General features: G+C 42.6%; 1 protein-coding gene across 9 annotated transcripts in view; it reads right to left on the bottom strand.

The window, feature by feature from the left end:
• The window catches only part of map7b (microtubule-associated protein 7b), a 46,793-nt gene that overhangs the window by 11,141 nt on the left and 11,291 nt on the right, over positions 1-24,361 (bottom strand). For 3 of the 9 annotated variants that reach the window (XM_033649454.2, XM_078173758.1, XM_078173759.1), the window contains exons 2-9: positions 9,844-10,026; positions 9,646-9,723; positions 8,855-9,018; positions 6,848-6,965; positions 6,403-6,504; positions 5,867-5,977; positions 4,562-4,657; positions 969-1,088 (exon numbers count right to left, since the gene is read on the bottom strand). In XM_033649454.2, the coding sequence (XP_033505345.2) occupies positions 969-1,088; positions 4,562-4,657; positions 5,867-5,977; positions 6,403-6,504; positions 6,848-6,965; positions 8,855-9,018; positions 9,646-9,723; positions 9,844-10,026 (972 nt within the window). Of the gene's footprint in view, positions 1-968; positions 1,089-4,561; positions 4,658-5,866; positions 5,978-6,402; positions 6,505-6,847; positions 6,966-8,854; positions 9,019-9,645; positions 9,724-9,843; positions 10,027-21,345; positions 21,705-24,361 lie in introns of those variants that run through there. The other 6 variants (XM_078173760.1, XM_078173762.1, XM_078173761.1 and 3 more) reach the window with 4 other exon arrangements.

Genomic DNA, 24,361 nt, shown 5'->3' with positions numbered 1-24,361 from the left:
CTCTAGTTTGAAAGTCATTCACTCAGAATAAACTACTTATTATGGATGCATTAGACCCGACACCACAGAGAGGACAGAGAGCATGCCGATAAACACACAAAACACAATAGGTTAAAGTGCACCTTCATACTGAAGACGTGTGTCAGAGTCGAGGAAAGCAAAATAAAGATACAGTGTGTTGTGTGTGGGTCAATGCAAGAGACTTCTTGTGTATGTGAGTGTAAAAACACAGCAATACAAACATAACAGACACAGGCAGAAACACACATTTTCAACAAGATGATGTGAACTGCCAGAGAAAGTAGTGCACTTCAACAAACAGGGCTGTCAAAGAAGGTCACATGGCCTTTTAACAACTGTTGTGGGCTCTCAGTCGCACAACATCTTCTGTCATACGATCATGTTTGCAGATGCCAGTGAAGCTGAGGTTGCCGCAGGTTACCATGGTTACACATCTCTAACCATTGAGGAGCCTCTCAGGAAGTGATGCTGATTTACAGCTCAGTGCAGCAGAAAGGATTCATACTACTGTTTGTGTACATAAAAGTGTGTTAAACAATAATACACACATTGGGTATGTGGTGCATAGTATGCGATTTTGGTCGTAGCGACGCACACAATCTGTCCAAAGCCATTGTTGCCGTGGTAACAACAGCAGGAGACAGGGAATGATATCAATAGGAGAACACTTCCTGAACAACTTACTTATTTAGACCTGTGTGTGTGTGTGTGTGTGTGTGTGAGCTTTGTATGCCTGATACAGGCTGGTGAGGGAAGTTTCAGACGGTGTAATGCTTTAAGTCTGGCCAAATCTGATTAACATCCGAAACTGTTCTGGTCAAGAGGCCAAAATAAAAGCAACATAAATATTTCTAAGAGCGGTGATTCTCAGGTAAAGATCCTCTTTTTCACTCACTACTGACCGGACGAGCTGCGAGGGGTCTTCACGTGGGATGTGTGTATATTACCTGCTTGTTCTCCAGACAGACTCATGGCGCTGCGGCTGCGAGCCAGGTAGGAGTGCGTAGGCTGCTGCAGGCGGTTCACCACATTGCTCTCCCATGGCGTCAGCGGAAGACGGCGCAGGCCTGAGCACACACACACACACACACACACACACATAACATTTGAGGTTTGATAACAACTTAAACTACTGACCGCCCACTGATTAGCCTGAGCGATCGGTCAAAGCAGATTAAAAATTATGCGTAATGACTGTATTTGTTTCTCATTCCTTCCCTCGCACTGCACAACAGTGGAGGCGAGAGCTTAAGTGAAGTCGTAACCATGCACAGGCTGCTATGTCACACCTTCACCTGCATGCACCAGTTTGTTAATTACAAAGGGAAGCAAACAGCCTGGAGTGAAGAGCAAACACAGGGAGGGAGAGCTTTCAAATAAACAGTGCAGAAGAGAGGACGTATTGCACCTGCGTTCCAGAAACAGTTTTTACTTGAGCTTTGAGAAATCTATGAATTAATCTGGCAAACAAGCATTTGGCCATGCAGAGTCCCCAGTGCCTGGGTAGACATGTACATGCAAACTGCATATAATGCGTCACTTATTAAAGGGTAACTTCGGTGTTTTCTAACCTGATAAACATTTTTGAAATTGGTCCAGTATTGAGAGAGACTGCTGCAGCTGCCAGCCGTGAAAATGGCTGCAGTTTAATCCTTACAAGCAAATGAGCACCATCAATGCACCAAAAGTGCTTGTGTCAGCCTGCCGCTAAAGGCTCAGATGTTATAAGTGTCTGACAACATTTTGGAAAGGATCCCTTTTTGTTTCAGAGTAAGATCCTTTTTGTTTAACCAGAAACAGCCCAGATATCACCATCACCAAACCCACCAAACTCCATTTATAGAAACAGTAGTTTTAACGTGTATAGACGCAGCATATTTTCACATCTACCTGGGTGAATTAAGGGTTTATTTCAATTAAACCAGAGTTGCAAATGGTTGGAACAGTGGAGAGACAAAGCAAGATGGCTTTTGTGAGTTTTATGATGGTGATGGTGATTTCTGGGCTGTTTCTGGTTAAACAAAAAGGATCTTACTCTTCAACAAAAAGGTCGACCTCTTACGTGATCCTTTCCATAATGTTGTCAGGCTACTGCAACTGGATTTGCCTCTTAGCAAAAGTAAGTGAGGACAGTAAACGCTGAGAGGTTGAAAACAGACAATTCTGACACTGGTAAATATGATAATTGTTTATTAACTGGCCCCTGGTCTACTGTAATTTTGCATAAGTGGCCCCTGGGGCAAAGCAAGTTGAGTTTCCCTGCTCTACAGGTTGGAAGGAGAGTATGGAGAGGGCAATAACAGAGACCTTATGTGAGAACGTATCAGAAATTAAGGCCTTGTTTACACAGATACCTATACAAATAAAAACAGATTTTTATTCATCACGTATAAAAAAAAATTCTGGGTTTACATGATCAGTTAAGAAAACGATATCCGATCCAATTAGCATGCCAGGACAGTAGGTGGGGATATGCCATATGTCAAACACCATAGAAGAACATTCTGGGTATGCACAGTGATTTGTTTTCCTCTTGGCGCTAGTGATAAAAACAATGATAAACTACATTTTAACCTTATGTAGCATAGTTAGCTGCTACGCACTTACTAATATTGGGCACAGCAGACGTCTTTGTGCGCTGATGTAGCGGAGATGTTGATGCAGCAGGGCTAAGTTCATTTGTAAGCTCGTAAGTAGTCCCAAAAGTGCTAACAAAACGTAAACAACCCGGCATATATCCGCCATTGTTGTTGTGGTTCCCGGGCGCCTAATGGGCATGCATGAACTGGATTGCAACGTCATCGTTTTCCGAAATCTCCATCTATCCTGTTTACACGTCTCCATAGAAACGGATATTTTTTAAAAACTTTCACTTTGGAAGCTGTTTTTGAAAATCTCCGTTTTCATCGAGAAAAACGCTGGTTACGTGTAAATGATAGGTGCAAACGCAAAGATAAATACCCGTTTTCAGAAATATACGGAACCGTATAAACAGGCCCTGAGAGTGTGCAGTGGTCTCATTAATAGTAGGTCCATGCTTGTTTTTCAATAAAAACTAGGGCTGTCAAAATAACATGTTCATTTTGATTAATTAATCACAGTAAAAGAAACGCATTAAGAAAAGTGCTGATTAATCACGCTCCGTGGTGCCCTTTAACCTGGTGTGTCATTGAAGGCAGTGGTTTTGTTACATAACGGAGGCAGATGAGACGACGCTGGTGGGCCCCATGAATGGGACATTTATGTTTAAGAAAGCCCTAGATGGAGGTGTTGATATGAGCACCGTTCTCTGCTGTAAGGAATTTTCATACCATCGGAGTACTTAAGCCTGAAATATCACCTCAGCGCAAAGCATTTAGGTCCGAGCTAGCAGAGCCTCCGATGCTAGCGCCAGCATCTAGCCTCGTCAAGCCACACTCGACTAGGCATTCAGAAGCAAACTGAGTCTACCTGTGACAGACTATCTCACTGAACAGCAGATTAGTTTTAGTGGTCAAGGACAGGGGGGCAGTTGTGTCCAAAATCCAGCAGCTTTACTACGACACATCTGCCAAAATTCATTTGAATTGACATTTTTAAAATACTTTCACAGCAAAAGTTGATGTATGTGATGTAGGCTCAAGAACCAGAGCTTATTTGGTGGAAAAGGGGTATGTGACAAAAACAAGCACTTTCACTGGACTTAAATTGAGGGTGCTGTAGCCTGTCTCGCTCAGCTCTGAACCAATTCCAAAAACTGTTGTTCCCATTAATCACTTTGACACAGAAACATGTAAAAATAGAGCCCAGGTTGAGAGATACTGAAATTACTCTTTAAGCAGACGTGGACAATGCAACAAGTAATTAATCTTCACAATAACCTGATTTGCCACTTAACAGAGACAAAGGACAGTTTATCAAACATGCAGCGCGGCTCGCTCTGATAATGAAGCACAAGGTTGCAAGTTCAGGGTGACGGGCAAAGATACAGCTGGGCTGGAAACTGTGCAAAGGAACCTGAGTCTCTAATCTACACCACTTTATATTCAGGGAACGCAGCACTTTCAGAGTTTGTGTTGCGCTTAGTGTGTGAAGTTTGTCCTGGCATGTATGTCTATATATATGTGGAAATGTCTGATTGTTGAAATGTTGGGTGTTCATTTTTCAGCTGGGATAAAAACAGCGGTACAGTGTTCCCACAAAAACAAAAAGATTATCCTCCAGAGGATTAGAGAAAGGGGTCACGCTAGAGGGGGGAGAAAAATCTTGATCCCTCTGATGAAACACAGAGAAGTGCAAACACATGCACATACATGGTACATGCCATTTGATGATTGTGTAGTAAATACTGCAGATCATATTATTCTGTACAGTAGGATCTCTACATTCTTTACTCAGTCATCAAATAAATAGCGTCCAGGTCCAAAGCTACGATGAAAATGCATGTAACCCATGTCTGTAATTCCTACACAGTTTCCAGCCCATGATCTTTTCTGCTTTGTAACATAATGTGTAACATTTAATATGAGGGACCAAGCTGTAAAAAGTTCCCAGAAAACACCTGTGTTTTTTTGCTGGCTGGTCTTTCCCTGGTGTAGGCGGGGTTTGGACTGAGCTTTGCTAATGACAGGGGAGGAGGCTGTTCTCATCTGTAAGCCTGTCAGCAACATACGGACATCAAAGAGTACATGATCTAATGGTTAAATACGCACTTAAATACATGTATACTTTAAGAAGAGATTGAGATTCTGAGAATTATGCTTATTCACTTTCTTGCCAAGAGTTGAGGACATTAATCTTATATCTGTCTGGTGGATATGAAGATACAGCAGAGAGCTTGTTCGCTTAGGGGGAAACAGCTAGAATGGTTTACTCCAAAGGTAATGAAATAAGCCTATGAGCAAGTCAAAAACTCACTAATTACTAGGGCCGCCCCTTAATAGTCGACCAAACCTTATTCGATCAGAAAGGTCATTAGTTGGCAAGATTTCATTGGTCGCTTAGACACAAAAAACCCCAAAACAAACAAAAAAAAAGAAGTAGTTAATAACATGAGACCCCCAAAAAGAGGGTGGATCATGGGGAGTACCACCAGTTGGTCCAGGAGCTTCTCCTCAATGATGGCTGTCTCCAGGCATATTTTAGGATGACTCAGGGGCAGTTTGACAACCTGCTGTCTATTGTCGGGCTGTATAGCTCTGGGTATCCAGCAACCACTACCACCAGTTTCTCCTCCATTGTTTGCCAACTGTAAACGTGTTGTCATGACCACCACAGAAGGCCTGCCTCTCGAATCATCCGAATTAAGAAAAGGCGGAGATGACGTGAGGTGTTTTTCTGCTCTGAGTTCAAGTTTTTTCAACTCGAGGTGTTCAGAGCGCTCCGGCAAAAACACCAGGCACCTAGATTGTAATAACACAAGGCGCGTTGCAACGCAAAACCACGGACAGCAAGCTTCGTTCTTGTTAAAAGCAATTACAAAAAGGCACCTCCAGCTGCTAAAACGCATCCTGTGTGATCAGGGCCTAAATTGGCCGTAGCTGTGAATGGTTGTCTGTCTCACAGAAAATGAATGATCTGTCTGCTCACTGTAGCTTCATATTAACCACATCACATTCAACTCTCAGCTGGAAAGTGAATAAGTGTATTTCCCAAAACGTCAAACTATTTTTAAAAAAATGTATAATTCTGTTTTTCCTCCATATCAGTGTCACTGTACCCCCATATCTCATTTAGTAAATAAAACAAAAACAACAATGAGCGTAGTCACAAGAGTCACAACAAACACAAATGACATCAGACACAGCCAAAGGCAGTGGATACCATCATGGATAACATAATGTGTGTTTGTGTTCATTTCCATTACCTCTGTCAGGTGAGTGCAGGAGTGTGGCAGAGGAGTAGGAGAGGCGCTTGGTAATGACAGGGTCTGTGTGTTTGGATAAATTCATTGTGGACACTGACCGCCTGTCAGCATCTGGAAACAAAGAAGAGACATGATAAATGAGTGCTATATTGAGCATGTGGAGCAGGGAGGAAAGAGAGAGTTGGAGTCAGTCATCTCTCTTTGAAGGGTTAATCTAGTCTATTGTGGTTAAATCAGGTTAGACATGAAGAAACTACCAACACGCTGCTAACAGGGGAAAAATATTAGACAATGAATTAGTGCTAAATGGGTCTGACGTCATCTAAAGATGGAGCTAAAATGGTTTGAATAAATGATCCTGTGTCTTGGGATACACGTTCAAGTTACAAAACTGTGCTGCTACATGCAGATAAACAACACACACTAATCATGCCATCCACATCGGCCTACGTTTACACTAGTGCCACTGCTATAACGGCGCTGTACGGTTACACTGCTAGAGCCAGCGCTCTAACGCTGGCTGCTATAATATTCACATTGGGAGGTGACTCCGTATCTGCGGTAGAGACTGAAAGCACCCTGCATGTGCTCCAGTCCAGCAAGGTCGAGTGGATAGAGGAAAGCCGACTCGACAAAACCTGGACCAGGAGGGGAGAGGACAATGGCAGAGAGACAAAGAGCAGAGAGGAGATCCGAGAGAGATGAAGTGAGTGTAAGTGAGAATAAGGGAGACAGAAAGAGAAAGAGGGAGGGGCAGAGCAGGGTGTGAGTCAGCAGTAACATCAGAGAGCAGGGGATCTGCAAAGTTCAAATACAAACATGGCAGAACAATACTGACACGCAGAGGCAGGCAGATATATTTACACAAGAGGACACACTGTCAGACATCTGGGAGATGAGATATCACAAGTATTCAACACGCATGAAAGCACCGATACTCTCCGCAGGTGCTGTGTGTGGGTCTGTGGTGTGTGAACGTACCGGCTGGCGTGCTGGGAGTGTTTGTGTGCAGCGCCCCTCCCCAGGACCATCGGTTGGGCTTCTGTCTGACTCTCTGGCTCCTCTCCATCGTCCGACGCATCACCGCCTCATGACGAGCCTTCAGTCACGGAAACAACAATACATAATTAGCATTCATAAAACACAACAACGCCCTGACATGCAAACACTGCTGACAGACTGGAACTGTACACGCTCTTAACGGACAGTTGCGGCGTATGTTTGATCTATGACAATGAGCTCAGCAGTTTTACAAGTGTCTGACAGATAAAATCTACATTGTGTTCATGCAACAGGCTCAAAATGAAAGCAAATCGTTTATCTGAGACTTGTCCTGAGAATTTATGGTACTCAGGAAGTGACAACCTCTGCTAGAATCCTCCAGTAACAAACATAGTACATGGGCAAGTATCTGAACAAGTACGATCACGACGCAGCCACAAGGCGCTACAGTTTAAAGAACATACACATTATTGACCCTGGTGGTAAATTTTGAGGATGTTTTTGGAGCAGTGAGACAGTTCTGTATGCTTTGGGGTGTGTTTGCACGAGACAGACGGCCTCAGCTTATCAGATTCAGCCATGGTGGTTTCCACATGCTCATCTCACCTCATCTCCAGCCACAACTTTGACAAGTTTTGTATTTCATAGCTTCAAAACATCCTGACAGAAATCTGTGGGTGACTTTGTAACATTGCTACACACTCTTTCCATGTTTCTCTGCAGTCTACGATACAGTGTGGGGATAAAAACTGGAAATAAGTTCAGGTTAGAAGATAGGAGCTGGCAGTAAAGGTCAAACTCCAACTCAGTAAAGAGGGAAAGGGCACAGGGCGTTTAATGGTTCACTAAAAACTGATATTTATTAGCCTGTTCAGAACCATGAGAATGGTGTTGCAGTCATATCTTGTAGTGACGGTGTGCACACATGAGTGTTTAGGATGTGAAACTCCTGGTTTTCCCTACCATTTCTAGTGTTTTTTTTTTCACAGTACATAAGCCAAACAGAAAAACTATTATGGTTACTCTGCTCCTTCCTCTGCTGTCTGTGTTGGTATTTCACAGAGGGCAGGGCTCAGCTCCTTCACACACATCAGGTGTACAAAGTTACGTCTGTGCAGTCGATACAATCAGCCAGATCATCTACTCTACTCTCCCATGCTCTGCTCTGCCTGTGCTGAATGAATGAATGAATGAATGAATGAATATATGGTTTGGCCACAAAGATGCGAATGACGGCTAACGTTAGCTCGACCGCAGTCTTTTTCCCAGTGAGCCCAGCTGGATCAAACCCTCCTGTGCTTCTCCTGTGGTCAAGAGGCAGCGTTTGATGTTTCGACATCAAGCTAGTTGTCGCATCTCTTTGGTCAAACCACCTGTTCATGCATTGAAACAACTACATCCCCTTTTCAAAATAAGGCGATAACCCCAAAAAATACATGTATTAAAATAAGATAAATTGGGTTATAATCACAAGAAGTTAAAACACATAATATGCGTCCCTTTGAATTAAGAAATCCCACTTGAATTTTGAGGGAAACTACGTATTACTTAATGTTGGGTTGACAACGAACGTTATTATTGGACCCTGAAGTCATCCAAAAAGTGGAAGATTTCGACACTAATGACTAAATTTAGAGCAGAGCAATGTGAAGCTCAGATGTGAAGCACTTTCTTTTACAAAAGCATAGCATGTTTTTTAACTGCTCTGCACTGGCATCCTGTTTCAAAGGTCCTCATCTTTGTGTACAAAGCCCTAAATGGGCTGGGACCGAGCGACATCGCTAACTCCCTTGTTTACTATTTGACCGCAAGAACACTGCCATCACCTGCTGCTGGTTTATTAGAGGTTCCTAGCAACAGCTGAAAGAAAATTGGGGATGCAGCCTTTGTCAATCATGCCCCAAAGCTACATATCGATATCAGAGATGTCAGCTCGCTTAGTGTTTTTGAGGGCCCTGAGTAGGTGCAGCACCATGTGTGTCAGACCTTGTCTTCCTCCAGTTTCTGCCGTCGTTTCTCCTCCACGGCGGCCCGTCTCTTGTCCTCCTTTATCCTCTGCTCCTCCAGCTTCCTCTTCCTCTCCTCCAGCTGCTTCTCATAGTGCTGCCTGGCTCGCTCCTCACGTGCCTGCCACTGGGCCTCCTTCAGAGCTGAGGCATTGTGTGCGCACGCGCACACACACACACACACACACACACACAGAAAGTTCATAATGATATGAGGCACATGCATGAGTGTTCATACACTGAAAAAAAAGAGAAAAGAAATCAAACATGTGTACAAACACACATGCCACATGCACACACACAGGCTTATAGCAGCAGTGTGATGATGGGTCAGCTGTAGATCATGTGACGAGGCTTTAGCTCTCAACACAAAGCAAATCCCTCGGCCCCTCAGCTGGGGTCGGACGTATGACCACTGTACAACACCACAAACACACTACAGTAACAAAACATACACAGAAACTCACTTCCTTTAACACATCTATTGCGGTATGTCACTCACACACTCTTACAAAAACACACCATCAAAACACCAGCCTCTCTTAAACCCTGTCCCACAGCCTGACCCATTATGTAAAAGTGGTGCCATGGCAACGGGGGGTGCCTGGCTTCAGCCTGGACTTTATGTAATGACCAGAGAAACGGGCACCACAGCTACCAGCTGAGTTCAGTCATGACATGTTGCGGTGAGGACAAAACAGAAAGTGAGGGATGCCTCCTACACACACACACACACACACACACACACACACAGAGGTAAAGAATACACACCATTCTGTTTCTCACGCTCCCCCCGGCGCTCACGGGCTAACCTCTGTCTCTCGTCGATCTTGTTGAATAGCAACGAGTCTGCAACACAAACAACCGTACAACAGCAGAGTAAACTACCGTGAATTAATAATAGATTATGTCTCATTAAATCTGTTAAAACATTAGAGACATTTTCCCCTGTGAGCCACGGTGCCTTACCTGTTTTGGTGGCAGCATTGTTACTGGGGCTGTTGCTGGTGGTGGTGCGAGATGGGGTCGGGGTGGGGATGGGAGTTGGGGTCAAGGTGGGAGTGTAGGTCTGCCCGGAGCCCGAGGAGCTGGGACGGGTGGCTGAGGACGCTCTGCCATCCCCATCCTCCGATTTATACTGGGAGTAAGACGCTGGAAAGAAAGACAAACCAAGAGAGTTGTTAGTGACGCAGAGACGCAGAGAGGGGAAACAAGGTGAAGCGTACATGACTAAGATCCATCACTGCAAAAAACTTCGTAATCATCTACAGCTGTAATTAAAGTTTTACAAATCAGTGAAACTCATAGTATTTTCCCCTTGGCTGACTGTTTTGGGGTGTTTGGGGGGTGGTTTACACCTTTTTATTTACACCTGCACCGCTCCTGTAGAGCCAGGAGGAGTATTTCCTCCCCGACAGCCAAGATATAACAAAGCCTGTCTTTCTGCAGCTGTGTCAGCAGGAGAGCCGCAAGCATCCTCGCTACTGGTGCCAAACTGAGGCTGGGCTGTGTGTTTAAAAGAAGCAGATATTTTAGCTTCATTTTCAGACATTTGGGGCAACTGACATCTGTCCTTCTTTAGTTTTTGGGAACTTGGGAACATCAACTCTCCTGTGCTCTACATGTGTTCACCCATCTACGCCATGGATGCCACACAGAGAAACAGAGAGGAGTCCATAAAAGACAGCAAACAAACAAACAAAAAAGGCAGCAAAGACTCACACAGAGCTCAAATGAAACATGTGCACATAAATCACATTTCGGAGCAGCACTGCAGAGTCCCCAACAAATAAAAATCACATCATGTTTTTCTAATGAATGGATATCTGGCATTAAAAAGTTTGTGGTTGGCTTGGCAGCCGTTCCCGTTGACCTGGAAGCTTGCCAGGTTTGTACAGTATTGCAGTTAAAGGGCAAACACTGTCACTGATTCAGCACAATCTTCATAGTATCTATCCTCCCTGAGGAAAATCAGGAAAGGTACTGCAGTGTTGAACAAACAGTCTTGAACGCTTCATAAATCCACTCCCAGTGATGCACCTATGCTGATGCTACAGTTTCCTCACCATGTCACTAAACACCCACAAAAAGCCGCTCTACCAACCTTGTCTTTCTTCAGTACTTTTCACCTCTGCACACTCAGATCTCTCTCTCTAGTTAGCAACTGGTTTGTATTAGGGATGTCACGATTACTTGATTTCACTATTAACCTCGATTTTAAATGCCACGGTTAATTATTCCCGTACATCAATCTGAATTTATCTAATGTAACATTGAATTAAAAGTATATGTTAGCGTGTCATTTGCAATTAATGGCGTAGTGGTATGATACGAGTTGGGCTTACAGTGCAACGTGACAAGCTGAGGCACGTCTCAAAAACTTTTTTGATGGATAGTTTTGTAGTTTGTGTGCACACAGCGTGAGGTTGTAATGGTTTTGGGTCCGTGTAGCTCTTTGGAGTGAGATGACAGGCAGAAACTCACGTCCACACGAGTGCGGGATTTCACAAATGCACGTCGTTTATTTTTACATCAACTTATAAACACTCCAAGCTTACCAAGCCCGGTTGTACGGCTACTACATTTTCATGCATGAACAAAATAGTCGCCACATGTACTTAAAACCATCACTGTTGTGTTGAGAGATAAAAGAAAAAGCAGGAGCACATAAGTATACGTCCGACCAGCATTGGGTGCGCTCAACAGACTCAAATCATAACAGGCGCTGTTTGACAACGTTGCTGCTAGGCAACACAGTATACACCATGTTAAAGGCACATTTCATATATTCGACTGTTACAAGTTCAAATCCTTTTTTTAGTCTCACTGTCAGACTGTTTCAGTGTCGGTGTGCAGTGTGGAAGATATACGTAATGTCTTTTCAAGATCCTCAGTCAGTGAACATTTAGCATTAGTATTACCTCCTGTTGCTTCCTCCCATCTGTGTTAAGTAAATGTTGGACTTGTCCTTCCAGCACGATGTCTGTTTCGTTTATTATTAACACTGCACGAGATATGCTCTCAATTTATTTGTGTAATTGTAATTTAAAGAGAACAAAAAGAAACACACATCCTAGAAAAAACTTAGACTGCTGGACCACAAAGAGGCATGTAGTAAAAGTAGAGTCCGCACACTACTTTTTGGTTACTTTTCTTTGTTGCTATATTATTTTTGTTATGTTGGCATGGAAATAAATTAAACTTAAAGATCTATAAGGAGTGTTCATGTGATTTTACACATTTATAGTGTGAAATTAATGAATGCATAATAATCGTGATAATCGTAAAACCGTGATTATTTCTCTGACAATAATCGTACCAAGAAAATCTATAATCGTGACATCCCTAGTTTGTATAAATAACTGTGATATGAATTTGACGGCAGGTGTTAATTTGCTCAGGTAAATCAGGCCTTATTGCCTGTGTTACTGCTCTCCTCTCACCTCTGATGCTTAAATCATACTTTTACACTTTGTTTACATGCACACTAATATTCTATTATTATTCTGAATATGACAGTAGTCTGAATTTGATACGAGTCATGTAAACACCAGTTTTGATATTCTAAAATAGGCCTTCTATGGCTTCTTCAGATTAAGACACATGGGATATACTGATAACATTCAGATTTTAGGAGCATTCTTTTGTTTTTCATGTATTCAGTGCATTCATAACATGTAACGTCGCATGAAAGACTTGAATATCAACAGGTTTTGGATATGTGTAAAATATCACAACGTTGATGGTGACTGACAGAATTTAAGAGGGAGGCTGCCTTTGTATGTTTGAACATGTCTGCCATAGGGCTGCCACTAACGATTATTTTCATTGTCGACTAATCTGTCGATTATTTCCTCGATTAGTCGACTAATCATTTCATCAAAAAATGTGTTAAAATGTTGAAAAATGTCGGTCTGTCTCGCCCAAACCCCAAAATTACGTCATCTAATGTCTTGTTTCATACTCACGCCAAAGGGTTTTAGTTCACTGTCATGGGAGAGTGTGTAAAGCTGCCAATATTTGAACGTAAGAAGCCGCAATAAGAGTATTTTGGGGTACTTTTAAAGTACATTTCTATGAAAAATGACTCAAACCGATTAGTTGACTACTAAAATAGTCACCGATTATTTTAATAGTCGATTAGTCATTGATTAGTCGACTAATTGTGGCAGCCCTAGTCCGCCACCAGTGGAAAATGTTTAAAAATCCTAATTTGATGCAAAGACGTAAAATGACAAGCCACTCCAGCTGTTTAACTTTTTATATTTTGACATGATTAACAGCATGTTAGGGGACATTAATCGGAGTATGCAGGGCTGCATGTAAACAGGAATATCTATTCTTATTAGCAACGTAAACAGCTTGGTAGGAACACTATCTTCTTCAGAATTAAAGGCAAAAAGACGAATTTTTTCTGCATTTAACGTGACGAAAAACGTGCCCTTTCAGTGTGGTCAGACACACAGTAATGTATGCTCTAAAAGCAGAATAAAAACAAGCAAGAGTGGAAAACTGCATGCAAAGTGGGGACACACAACATTGGCTTCGTTGGCGATATATGACAACTCATTTAGCCGATAACTGACACTGATACATCCATATATTATGGAAAATTATCCAATTTGTTCCCTGAATCCTCTGACTGAATACACCTCTTTATCTGTATCTTTACGTAGGCCGATTCATGTAATACCCTGGTTTAAGACCATGTATTTGTGCTTGCATGTTCTGATTTATAAAGAACATTCCCTTTAAAATGTGAAAAGCCCTAAGGGAAATAATAATTCACAGCCTTTTGTTTTCTAAAGGTGTTTTACTTAGTGGTGATTCAAGAAATTTGTAAAACTTTTTCAAGCCCTGACCTGCAGTGGTCAAAACATGTTGGCTCTTTAAACAATTTAGCCACGACAATAAAGGCTTTTTAATACTTCCTTCCTCGTTTTATATATTTTTGGAGTGCCTTCCTGTGTATCCTGATGTTTACCTTTCTCCATGAGAACCTGACACAAGGTTTTGATCTACGTTTGGCTATACAGAGCAACCAAGAGTCTATCTCTTTGTCTAAAAAAAAAACAAAACGGTTTGTCGTATCTGCAGATTCCGGTATTTCATTTTAAAGCCAGTATCAGCCATTATCGATGATGTGTCAATATTAATGGCATCCCTAATGCCAAGATAAGAAGGTGGTGCCAAAACAAATCTAAAATAAACTACCTTCAACCTGACAGTCTGCATGTGCTGCTTCCTCTGCACTGTCAAGCTATAGCTCTGGCAGCACTTACAGTACGGCCTCTGCAGTGCAGCCCGACAGGAAACAAATTGAGGTAAAACAATATATACAGTCCCACTGCTGTGTTCTCACATGTTCCCGGTGTGTTGCAGTGTTTCCACTCAGCTCAGAGCCAGGCTATTGATTAATGGCACTATCAGGCTCAGGGTGACTCAGCACTCTCAGGTCAGTCTCCTGAGCACAGACACAGAGCTTAAAGCACTGGGCTGAACAGATGAGCCTGTCCCACATGTTCCAATATGACAACACTTACACACTTTTGTGATACAAAGCTGGCTTGATTAGAGAAAGATCCAAAGATAAACAGTATTCAGACTAACTAACATAACTGTATACTGTGGGCGTGCAAGATAACTGTTCCAACACCTCCGTGTGTGTGAGAAGACAGAGAGACTCCACAGAGACCAATCTGTCCCAGAAAGTTGGAGACTGAACTAAATCAGCCGCCCTGACCCAGACTACACTGACAGACTACGACACCGAGGCTCAACCTGAAATAACACGGGCTACACACTAGCCTACATTTCCCTCTCGTACTCTTCTTTACATAGTTTCTTATCTCCTCACCTACATGACATGTTGGCTCAGCGGGGTAATTAATGCTGCGGTGGATGAGAGGAGCAAAGTACAGGTTTCATATTCACTGCTACAGGTGGACTCTAACACCTTAAAGAACAAGCTCAAGTGAACCTTGGATAGAGCTGCAACTAATGATTATTTTTATTGCTGATTAATCTGTCGATTGTTTTCTCGATTAGTTCTTTGGTCAATAAAATATCAGAAAATTATAAAAAAGGCCAAAGATGTTTCCCAGAGCCCAACATGACGTCTTCAAATGTGGTGTTTTGTCAACAACCCAAATACATTCAGATTACTGTCACAAAGGAGTAAAGAAACCAGAAAATATTCACATTTAAGAAGCTGGATTCAGAGAATTTTGTCTTTCTTTCTTTTCTTTTTTTGTTAAACATATTTTATTAGCATCTTAGGAACTGTCACAAAACAATTTAGTGACACAAGTTATTCCAACAATTTTTTTCAATCAGATTAAAGACCTTGGATGGACCAAACATTTTTGTGCCTCTTCTGTAAAAATAAACAGTATGGTGTGTTCGTCAGGGGTCTTAACTGAAAATACAGTTAGTAACCTTTACTTGCTTTCATGATCTTTATCACAGTGGAGGACTTCGCACTGTTACGGTGACTATGTTTGAGAATCTTTTTTCATCTGCAACAGCTCTGAGCAGTTTTTGAATTTCTCATCCGGTTCAAATGTCATCACTCTATTCAAAAAGGTGTTAATAGGGGTTATTAGTGTTATAGATATAGATTAAAAGGCTCCTGTTACACCGACTAGCATGTTTAGAATACCACTGTCAGTTATTACACAGCCGTGTTTCCTGTTATGTGATGACATGTATATGATGGGGTGGGAATCACAATACTTCAGACATCAAACAAAATTATTGCACTTGCAATTTTAAGTATGTTGTGATATGCTGAGCATTGTGATGAAATAAATTGTGATATATTTCGATTTATTACCTTTTTTCAACTGTAAATTACATCCCCAAAGAAAACTTTGTCAACATCTGTTCATCTCACCTCAGCCATGTTTTTATAGCAACAAAGTCTATGTAGTGGCTTGAAAAAGAAACTGATTATATCATTCTAGTAGACAACCTAAAATTTAATTTGTATTTGTCATATTAATCATTTACGAGCTGCCTTTGTTATCAGGAGGTGGAGGCTATGGTGGGTAGCGTGACATTTAGGTGAGACGGCTGCCAAGCTGCAGACCACCGTCCAAGACCAACGAACAACAACAACAGCAGTTGTTCATTCTCAAGACAAGGAGGCATTCCTCTTCTTCAAATGTGTTTTTTTTGGCAACCTGTCGCCGTATTTCTGGTAACCTTACTGCCCCCTAACATGAGTAATTTCTTAGCAACCTGTCACTGCATTTCTGATGATGTTTCTGCCCCCAAAGTGGGTGTTCTTTAGCAGCCTGTCACTGCATTTCTGATGGCGTTTCTGCCCCCAAAGTGGGTGTTCTTTTGCAGTCTGTCACTGCATTTCTGATGGTGTTTCTACTCCCAAAGTGGGTGTTCTTTAGCAGCCTGTGCTGCAATTCCAGCACCATTTCTGCCCCCTGAAAGCAGATGTTTTTTGGCAACCTGTCGCTGCATTTACAGAGGGTCTTGTGCCTTCAAATTGGGGTATTTTGGGCCAAAAACATGATCTTTTCCCAACCCCAACCAAAAGGTTTTTGCACCTAAACATGACCACATGTTGGAAAGTAATGAAATGTAAAGCTTTACCAACTACGTTTTAATTATCGGAATATACAGTACAAGTCAGTGTCATAGGAGCCTCCTAACCTACATCTATAGCAAATATTTCTACTACTAATGCCTATTTCAGTGACTGATAACATACAAAATGGGTGCATTTCTGGATGTTTGTGCCTCTACATCCAACAAAAAGACAACAAAGCATGATGCTTCTCACTTATTTCTACACTGATGTGGGATGTTGCAGAAACTCTCATAAATCCAAACTGCCGATGCCGTCTCCACCCTAACTCACTGAGATATTCTGAGGTAATTCACAAAGGACATGCTGGACAAAGACATGAGGTCATACCTGCAGAGGTATTGCATTTCCCAGTCTATGGGACATCAGCAGAGGTGTGTACACAAGTATTAACAGGTTTATCTTGCCTCAGGTGCACCAGCCCTGGAACTGGTTTTATAATGGCTATTGTATGACAGGAAAGGCTGGGCCGGGTTACAATAACGTCTAGGCAGTGTATTCCTTCCCCTGAAGTAATTTTCCTGAGGTAAAAGATTAGCTCATTGAGAGAGGAGCATGATGTGCTGTAGCCAAATACTACACTGGAGATTTGTGAATGGGTTTTAGCTAGGCGCCATAAGCAACTTCCACCAAGATGCCACATGACCATAAATTTGAATTGAAGACCCACTCGGGGACAGAATAAGGAGCTCTTTTCATCTGTGAAAGTTAACTTCAAGTGACTGATGAAGTGGACCGTCTGACAAGCTGAGTGGGCCACTACACAATAATCAGCCGGTGGTGACAGCCTAAAGGGCTGAACCACTTTCCTCATTTTGACAGCTTGGATTGGAGCACTTCACTGGAGAGAGCTGGGAACGCTCTGAACCACACAAATAACAATTTTCTTCTTTACAACGTCTGGCACAGAAACACAAAGATGTAAAGGAGAACAAGATGGAGACAAAGAGACGGACTGAGTCACGATAAATTATAAATTATAACATATTCTATTATTTGAACCCTAGCATTCAGCTAGCACCGAAATGATTGATCAGTATAATCTACATCTACTCCAACAGAAGCAGGGATGTAAGTGATTCTTGTGGGGAGTTAGGATCTCTGCAGCGGGAAGCAGTAACATGATACATCACTATATAAATGACTAACAGAGAGGAAAAGCAATAAAAACAGGCGTGTGTATTAAAGCATTCAGTACAGGAGGTGAACAAGACACCCATATTACTGTGATATTTTACCAATGTAATTTGAATAACAGCCAGATGTCCCCTTATCAAAGTATTTGCAAATATGACACACACTATGTTCAGTGATGACGCAGTTAATGGATGTCGAGTGATGCCATGTCAGATGTGTGTTTGCGTGTGTGTATGATACAATACTAGCCCTGTGAGTATATGCATGGGAGCTGTTTAAATGTGTAATTTGTGGTAGATTTTATTTTGTTGAACTATTAATATTGTAAACAGAACCTGAATCTCACTCTGAGTTACTGTTGTTGTTCACAAACTAAAGAAATGAGAGATCATTTTAGTTTTCACTGAATATTTGAAGGCAAACAAAACTATATCACTTATTTTGTTGCAATTCTATGTTCTTAAATTCATAATATACAGTACAGGCCAAAAGTTTGGACACACCTTCTCATTCAATGCGTTTTCTTTATTTTCATGACTATTTACATTGTAGATTCTCACTGAAGGCATCAAAACTATGAATGAACACATGTGGAGTTATGTACTTAACAAAAAAAGGTGAAATAACTGAAAACATGTTATATATTCTAGTTTCTTCAAAATAGCCACCCTTTGCTCTGATTACTGCTTTGCACACTCTTGGCATTCTCTCGATGAGCTTCAAGAGATAGTCACCTGAAATGGTTTCCACTTCACAGGTGTGCCTTATCAGGGTTAATTAGTGGAATTTCTTGCTTTATCAATGGGGTTGGGACCATCAGTTGTGTTGTGCAGAAGTCAGGTTAATACACAGTCGACAGCCCTATTGGACAACTGTTAAAATTCATATTATGGCAAGAACCAATCAGCTAACTAAAGAAAAACGAGTGGCCATCATTACTTTAAGAAATGAAGGTCAGTCAGTCCGGAAAATTGCAAAAACTTTAAATGTGTCCCCAAGTGGAGTCGCAAAAACCATCAAGCGCCACAACGAAACTGGCACACATGAGGACCGACCCAGGAAAGGAAGACCAAGAGTCACCTCTGCTTCTGAGGATAAGTTCATCCGAGTCACCAGCCTCAGAAATCGCAAGTTAACAGCAGCTCAGATCAGAGACCAGATGAATGCCACACAGAGTTCTAGCAGCAGACCCATCTCTAGAACAACTGTTAAGAGGAGACTGCGCTAATCAGGCCTTCATGGTCAAATAGCTGCTAGGAAACCACTGCTAAGGAGAGGCAACAAGCAGAAGAGATTTGTTTGGGCCAAGAAACACAAGGAATGGACATTAGACCAGTGGAAATCTGTGCTTTGGTCTGATGAGTCCAAATTTGAGATCTTTGGTTCCAACCGCCGTGTCTTTGTGAGACGCAGAAAAGGTGAATGGATGGATTCCACATGCCTGGTTCCCACTGTGAAGCATGGAGGAGGAGGTGTGATGGTGTGGGGGTGTTTTGCTGGTGACACTGTTGGGGATTTATTCAAAATTGAAGGCACACTGAACCAGCATGGCTACCACAGCATCCTGCAGCGACATGCCATCCCATCCGGTTTGCGTTTAGTTGGACGATCATTTATTTTTCAACAGGACAATGACCCCAAACACACCTCCAGGCTGTGTAAGGGCTATTTGACCAAGAAGGAGAGTGATGGAGTGCTGCGGCAGATGACCTGGCCTCCACAGTCACCGGACCTGAACCCAATCGAGATGGTTTGGGGTGAGCTGGACCGCAGAGTGAAGGCAAAGGGGCCAACAAGTGCTAAACACCTCTGGGAACTCCTTCAAGACTGTTGGAAAACCATTTCAGGTGACTACCTCTTGAAGCTCATGGAGAGAATGCCAAGAGTGTGCAAAGCAGTAATCAGAGCAAAGGGTGGCTATTTTGAAGAAACTAGAATATAAAACATGTTTTCAGTTATTTCACCTTTTTTTGTTAAGTACATAACTCCACGTGTTCATTCATAGTTTTGATGCCTTCAGTGAGAATCTACAATGTAAATAGTCATGAAAATAAAGAAAACGCATTGAATGAGAAGGTGTGTCCAAACTTTTGGCCTGTACTGTATATATATTTTTTTTTACTAATTTGTCACATTGTCAAATATATTGTTATCACAAAAATACCCTGAAATATCGTGATATTATTTTAGAGCCATATCGCCCACCCCTAGTCTACAGATTAAATTTCCGGCTCTTCAGTTTACTGCACTGTGCACCACAAAATGAAGCCGCTTATTCACTGAAGCTACCTGGGGTGAGACTGCAGGATGGCCACCATGTTTCTGCAGCAATGCTGTCCTGCCACAGGGATGTTGTTACACGTAGTTGTGAAAGAGGGGTGCCACTAGCTCGCTCCTACCTGACCTGGGCTAGCTAACCAGTGGAGACTGGAGGGAGGCCAGTGGACATTATGTTTCTGCATGTTAACGCAGCCAGCCGGCTGTCTGTCAGAAAAGCCAACAGAAAATAAAATAAAAGGCAAAACATTTACAACACAAAATTAATTAAAAAAATTCACCACCTCTAAATGGATAGTGCTTTGAAATGCAGCACTAAAGCTCACTGAGTCAATGGAGAGGGGGACTAAAAGGAAAGGCCTCTTGTGTTTCACTTCACTTTGCATTTTTTAGTTACCAGTTAATGGTTGTCGGTCTATCAAAAGCAAAATTAACCAGACATCCAGCCTGTCCAGCTTTGCTCTTCACACACTGTACTGAGTTGGACTAAAACAAGGCCTAATGCAGCAGCAGTCTCACTTTGACCGAACTTAAAATATCAATGGATATGGCTTTGCATAGCCCAGTTTCCCAGACAGCGCCTACCAAACACACAGACAGCCACAAACTGGGGTCATCCTGCATATAAGAAGAGGTCAGCTGAGGTCAAAGGGCATCCTGTTGCTCCGAGTTGCAGATGATGCTGCGCGCAGAGCAGAGCAGCACAGGGCTGAAGTTCGGGTATTTCAATTCAGAGATGAATGCTTTGAATGCAGTGTTCAACTCCCACACTTTGAAAATGAATTGCTAACCAAGCTTAATTTTCCCCATGCAATGCTTTAACAGCTTTGCACGTGATGTGAGGGACTTATTTCTGGTGCAGTTGTTTGCTCCTGCTGCATCTCTCAGCCGCCCATCTGTTGTCGAGGTCATTAAACAAACAAACCTCCAATAGCAGAAAGTATATTTGCTTGTGCACACTAGACAGCCATTTAACAGCCTTCGCAAACACACCAAAGACCGTTTTTACTCGGGGCATAGTGCTAGCTCCCGGTGCACCTAGAGAGGGCTTCACAAATACAAGGTGTAACAATACTGAGGTGATGCAAAGTCCTCCAATGAGAAAGGGAAAAAGACAAATCCCCAGGATGGGCAGTTTAGTCCTCTATGTTTGAGATATTTTAGCTTTATTTCAACACACCACTGGATCTAACAGGAAACAACAGCTTTAAGAATACAAATCCATATCAGTGTAGGACCTGTGCCCCTTCTTATGCTCACCTAAAGTGGATGTAAACACTCTTAACTTAAAACCAAATGCTGTACTTTAAACCTCAAATTCAAAATGCTGGACTACAAAGCCAAAATGAAACCATCCTGTTACTGACAGACTGCACCTGCACCTTGTTCAACCTTTGCAGATCTATCGATTAAATACGCAGGCGCCCTGAGATCAAATCACAAGTCTTTACCTGGATTTTGGTGCATGATTCCAGGGGTGTCAATGCCAGGATGAGACCTGTTGAACCCCTGGCAAGCGTCCCACTCCGTCTAGTAAGATCTGAGGGCCAGAATCAATGCTCCTACTTCCTGCAAACATCCTACACAGCTGAAGATAAGCTCACATCCAAAGTCCATGGTGCAGTGAGGGGGACGAAAGAAAAAGCAAAAAGAAGAGAATCCAAAAGAGACCACCCAAAACTCAACTTTTTGCAGAGTGAAGGGGGAAGCAGGACGGGATAAAGAGAGAGGGGTCAGCTTCGGTCGGTGTCACTGCTGTTGAGAGCTGACTGACTGTGAGACAGGTTGTGGCGACTCTCCAACCCCCATCCTTTTGTCCATGTGTGTGCGTGTTTATGCGTGTGTGTGTGTGTGTGTGTGTGTGTGTGTGTGTGTGTGTGTGTAAAAGAGACGGAGAGTGAGACATAGGGAGAGTGTGACTGTTTAATCTGCCCCTCCCTACCCTAGTGCTGAAGTGTGTGTGTTTGTGTGTGTGTGTGTGTGTATTTGTGTGTGTGTTTGTGCAGACGCTCCCCACCCCCAATCTATCTGCATTCACTGCCAGTCAGATTAAATGGTCAGAGTTAGCGATTAATGCTGTGCTGTTCGGGCCAGTGGGTAGCAGGCGAGCTCGCTGTGTGGCTCCTGCCTCCCCTGCAGCCTGAGAGGATTAGCCCGCTGCTAATGCTAGGCTAAACGCTAAGCTCCAGCCAACAGAGAGGCGAAGGGGACGGGGGGGCGGGAGTCCTCCTTTTTAGCCCCAAGACTGGCAGTCAGGCTTGGATAACAGGCGCCTGAGAGGAGGGTGGCACTGCGTTGGTTGCAAATGGCAGGTACAGGTTTCAGCTCAGATGACAGGAGCTACATCTAAGTCACCCTTCAAGGCTTTTGTCGACAAGTTTGACAAAGAGAGTCTCGAATAATAGACGCTGCTATTGTCCAATACTGAAATTTTCCTATCTCTTTTACAAGATGTTTTAAGGAGTTGTCATAATAAAAGAAACTTTGTTGAGCAACTTGCCATCGACATTTCTTGACATGCAGAGTTTGCACTCAAACTGTAGTGCAGTGGTTAGCACTATCACCTCACAGCAAGGGTTCCCGGTTTGAACTCGTGGGCCAGTTGGGGCCCTTCTGTGTGGAGTTTGCATGTTTTCCCTGTGTCAGCGTGGGTTTACTCCAGGTCCTCCGTCTTCCTCCCACAGTCCAAAGACATGCAGGTTAAGTGGTGACTCTAAATTGTCCGTAAGTGAGAATGTGAGCGTGAATGGCTGCTGTTACTACTTTACCTTGCCATTAGACAGCACTTTCTGACGGGAAACTGACCAAAGCCACCAGACTCCTTTGACGAAAACAGTCATTTTACCTCAAAGCACACAGGAATCACTGGTCTACCGCTGCCTCGACTGGTTTTTTTGTTTATGCTAATGAGCGGCTTTCAGATTCAAACTAACGCAGTGTCTATAGCAGTACACTGCTTAGCTTCCGTGCTGGTAAAGAGGCACCAGACACACCAAACCGACATCAAAGAACTAGTGGCAACTAAGGCCAACTGTTGCATCCCCTCATGTCGCCTGCGTGTTGGCCAAAAAGTTGCTCTTGAACACACTGCAAAGACTGCAGCCAACAGCCAGCTAACACATACGTTCTGCACTTGCATTGGGGGTAATAATTCTTCATACCAGCAGGCAGAGGTAGTCTGTATTTGTCTGTCAAAAAGGAAAACCAGAAGACAGACAGGATGGAGTCAAGATGCTAGTTAGCCAGTTAGCACAATAACAACACAACCTGATGTTGAACGAACATATGATAATTACCTTGAACTAGAAAACAATAACACAAGCAGTTATGAACCGTTTCTGCTAAAGATCTAAATGGCTTAAAAACATAATCTTAAGGGTTTTTTCTCTCTAGTTTTTCTAATAAAGGAATTTGTGAAGTCTCTTTTTGTGATGCCTCGTCACAGGTATATGGCCTTAGTTCAACCTCTCAGATTATTTGATTTTCCAAGGTCCCAAAAATGTAAAACTGTCCAATAATTCACAAAAATATAAACCAAAACTAAGAGAAAAGTTGGAAAAATAAAGTTAATGTTAGGTTTGTATTGACATCACGCCCTCTTGATTTGGCTGTTCCGCCGAGAAGGTGATTGGCTGCAATCTGCCCTCCCTCCAGGACCTGTACGCCTCCAGGACTCTGAGGCGTGCAGGAAAGATTGCGGCTGATCCCTCTCACCTTGGACACAACCTCTTTGAGACTCTCCGCTCTGGCAGGAGGCTGCAGTCCATCAGGACCAAAACCTCACGCCACAAAAACAGTTTCTCTCCATCTTCCATCTTTTTATATTCTATTATTATTCTAATTTGCATTCAGATTTTATATTTAATTGTTTATATTATTTCCTTTTTATATGTATGCTTCTAATTACTCTATATTTTTTATATTCGTTGTTATGCACCAAGCCAAATTCCTCGTATGTGAAAACCTACTTGGCAATAAAACCGATTTTGATTCTGATTTGTTTGCTATCCTCACTTCCCTTTCTCTTCTCGTGCGCAGAGCTGAACTGCCAATCAGAGTGATTTCATTCACCATAGGCTCCCCTGTCTATAACACCAATTCAATATGCTAAATTGGCTGGAAACGGCCACCTAGAGCCAGTGATGTGGGACACACTGCAGTAAACTAGGGCGACAAACCGTCACCAACGGCCCTGCATCGACCCAACAGCTGACCATTGGCTTGGTGTGTCAGGGCCTTAAAGGGAATATGGCTAATATAATGATTCTCATAGAAGGCTCAGCTCAGTTATGAAGGTGTACGAACAGGCTATGGGCTTTATATGTAGCAACCTTATCATGCAGAACCCTGTCAGGTCATGTGGGATGTTGCAATCTGCTGCTAAAATATGCTTCGACCGAAATAAAGTTTGGAAAGTTTGGATATAAAAACATAATGACACTACTGTACAATATGTTTGCTGATTAT

Source organism: Epinephelus lanceolatus, chromosome 13 (assembly GCF_041903045.1).
Source record: "Epinephelus lanceolatus isolate andai-2023 chromosome 13, ASM4190304v1, whole genome shotgun sequence".
Taxonomy (NCBI): Eukaryota; Metazoa; Chordata; class Actinopteri; order Perciformes; family Serranidae; genus Epinephelus; species Epinephelus lanceolatus.
This window is presented reverse-complemented; position numbering and strand designations above follow the sequence as displayed.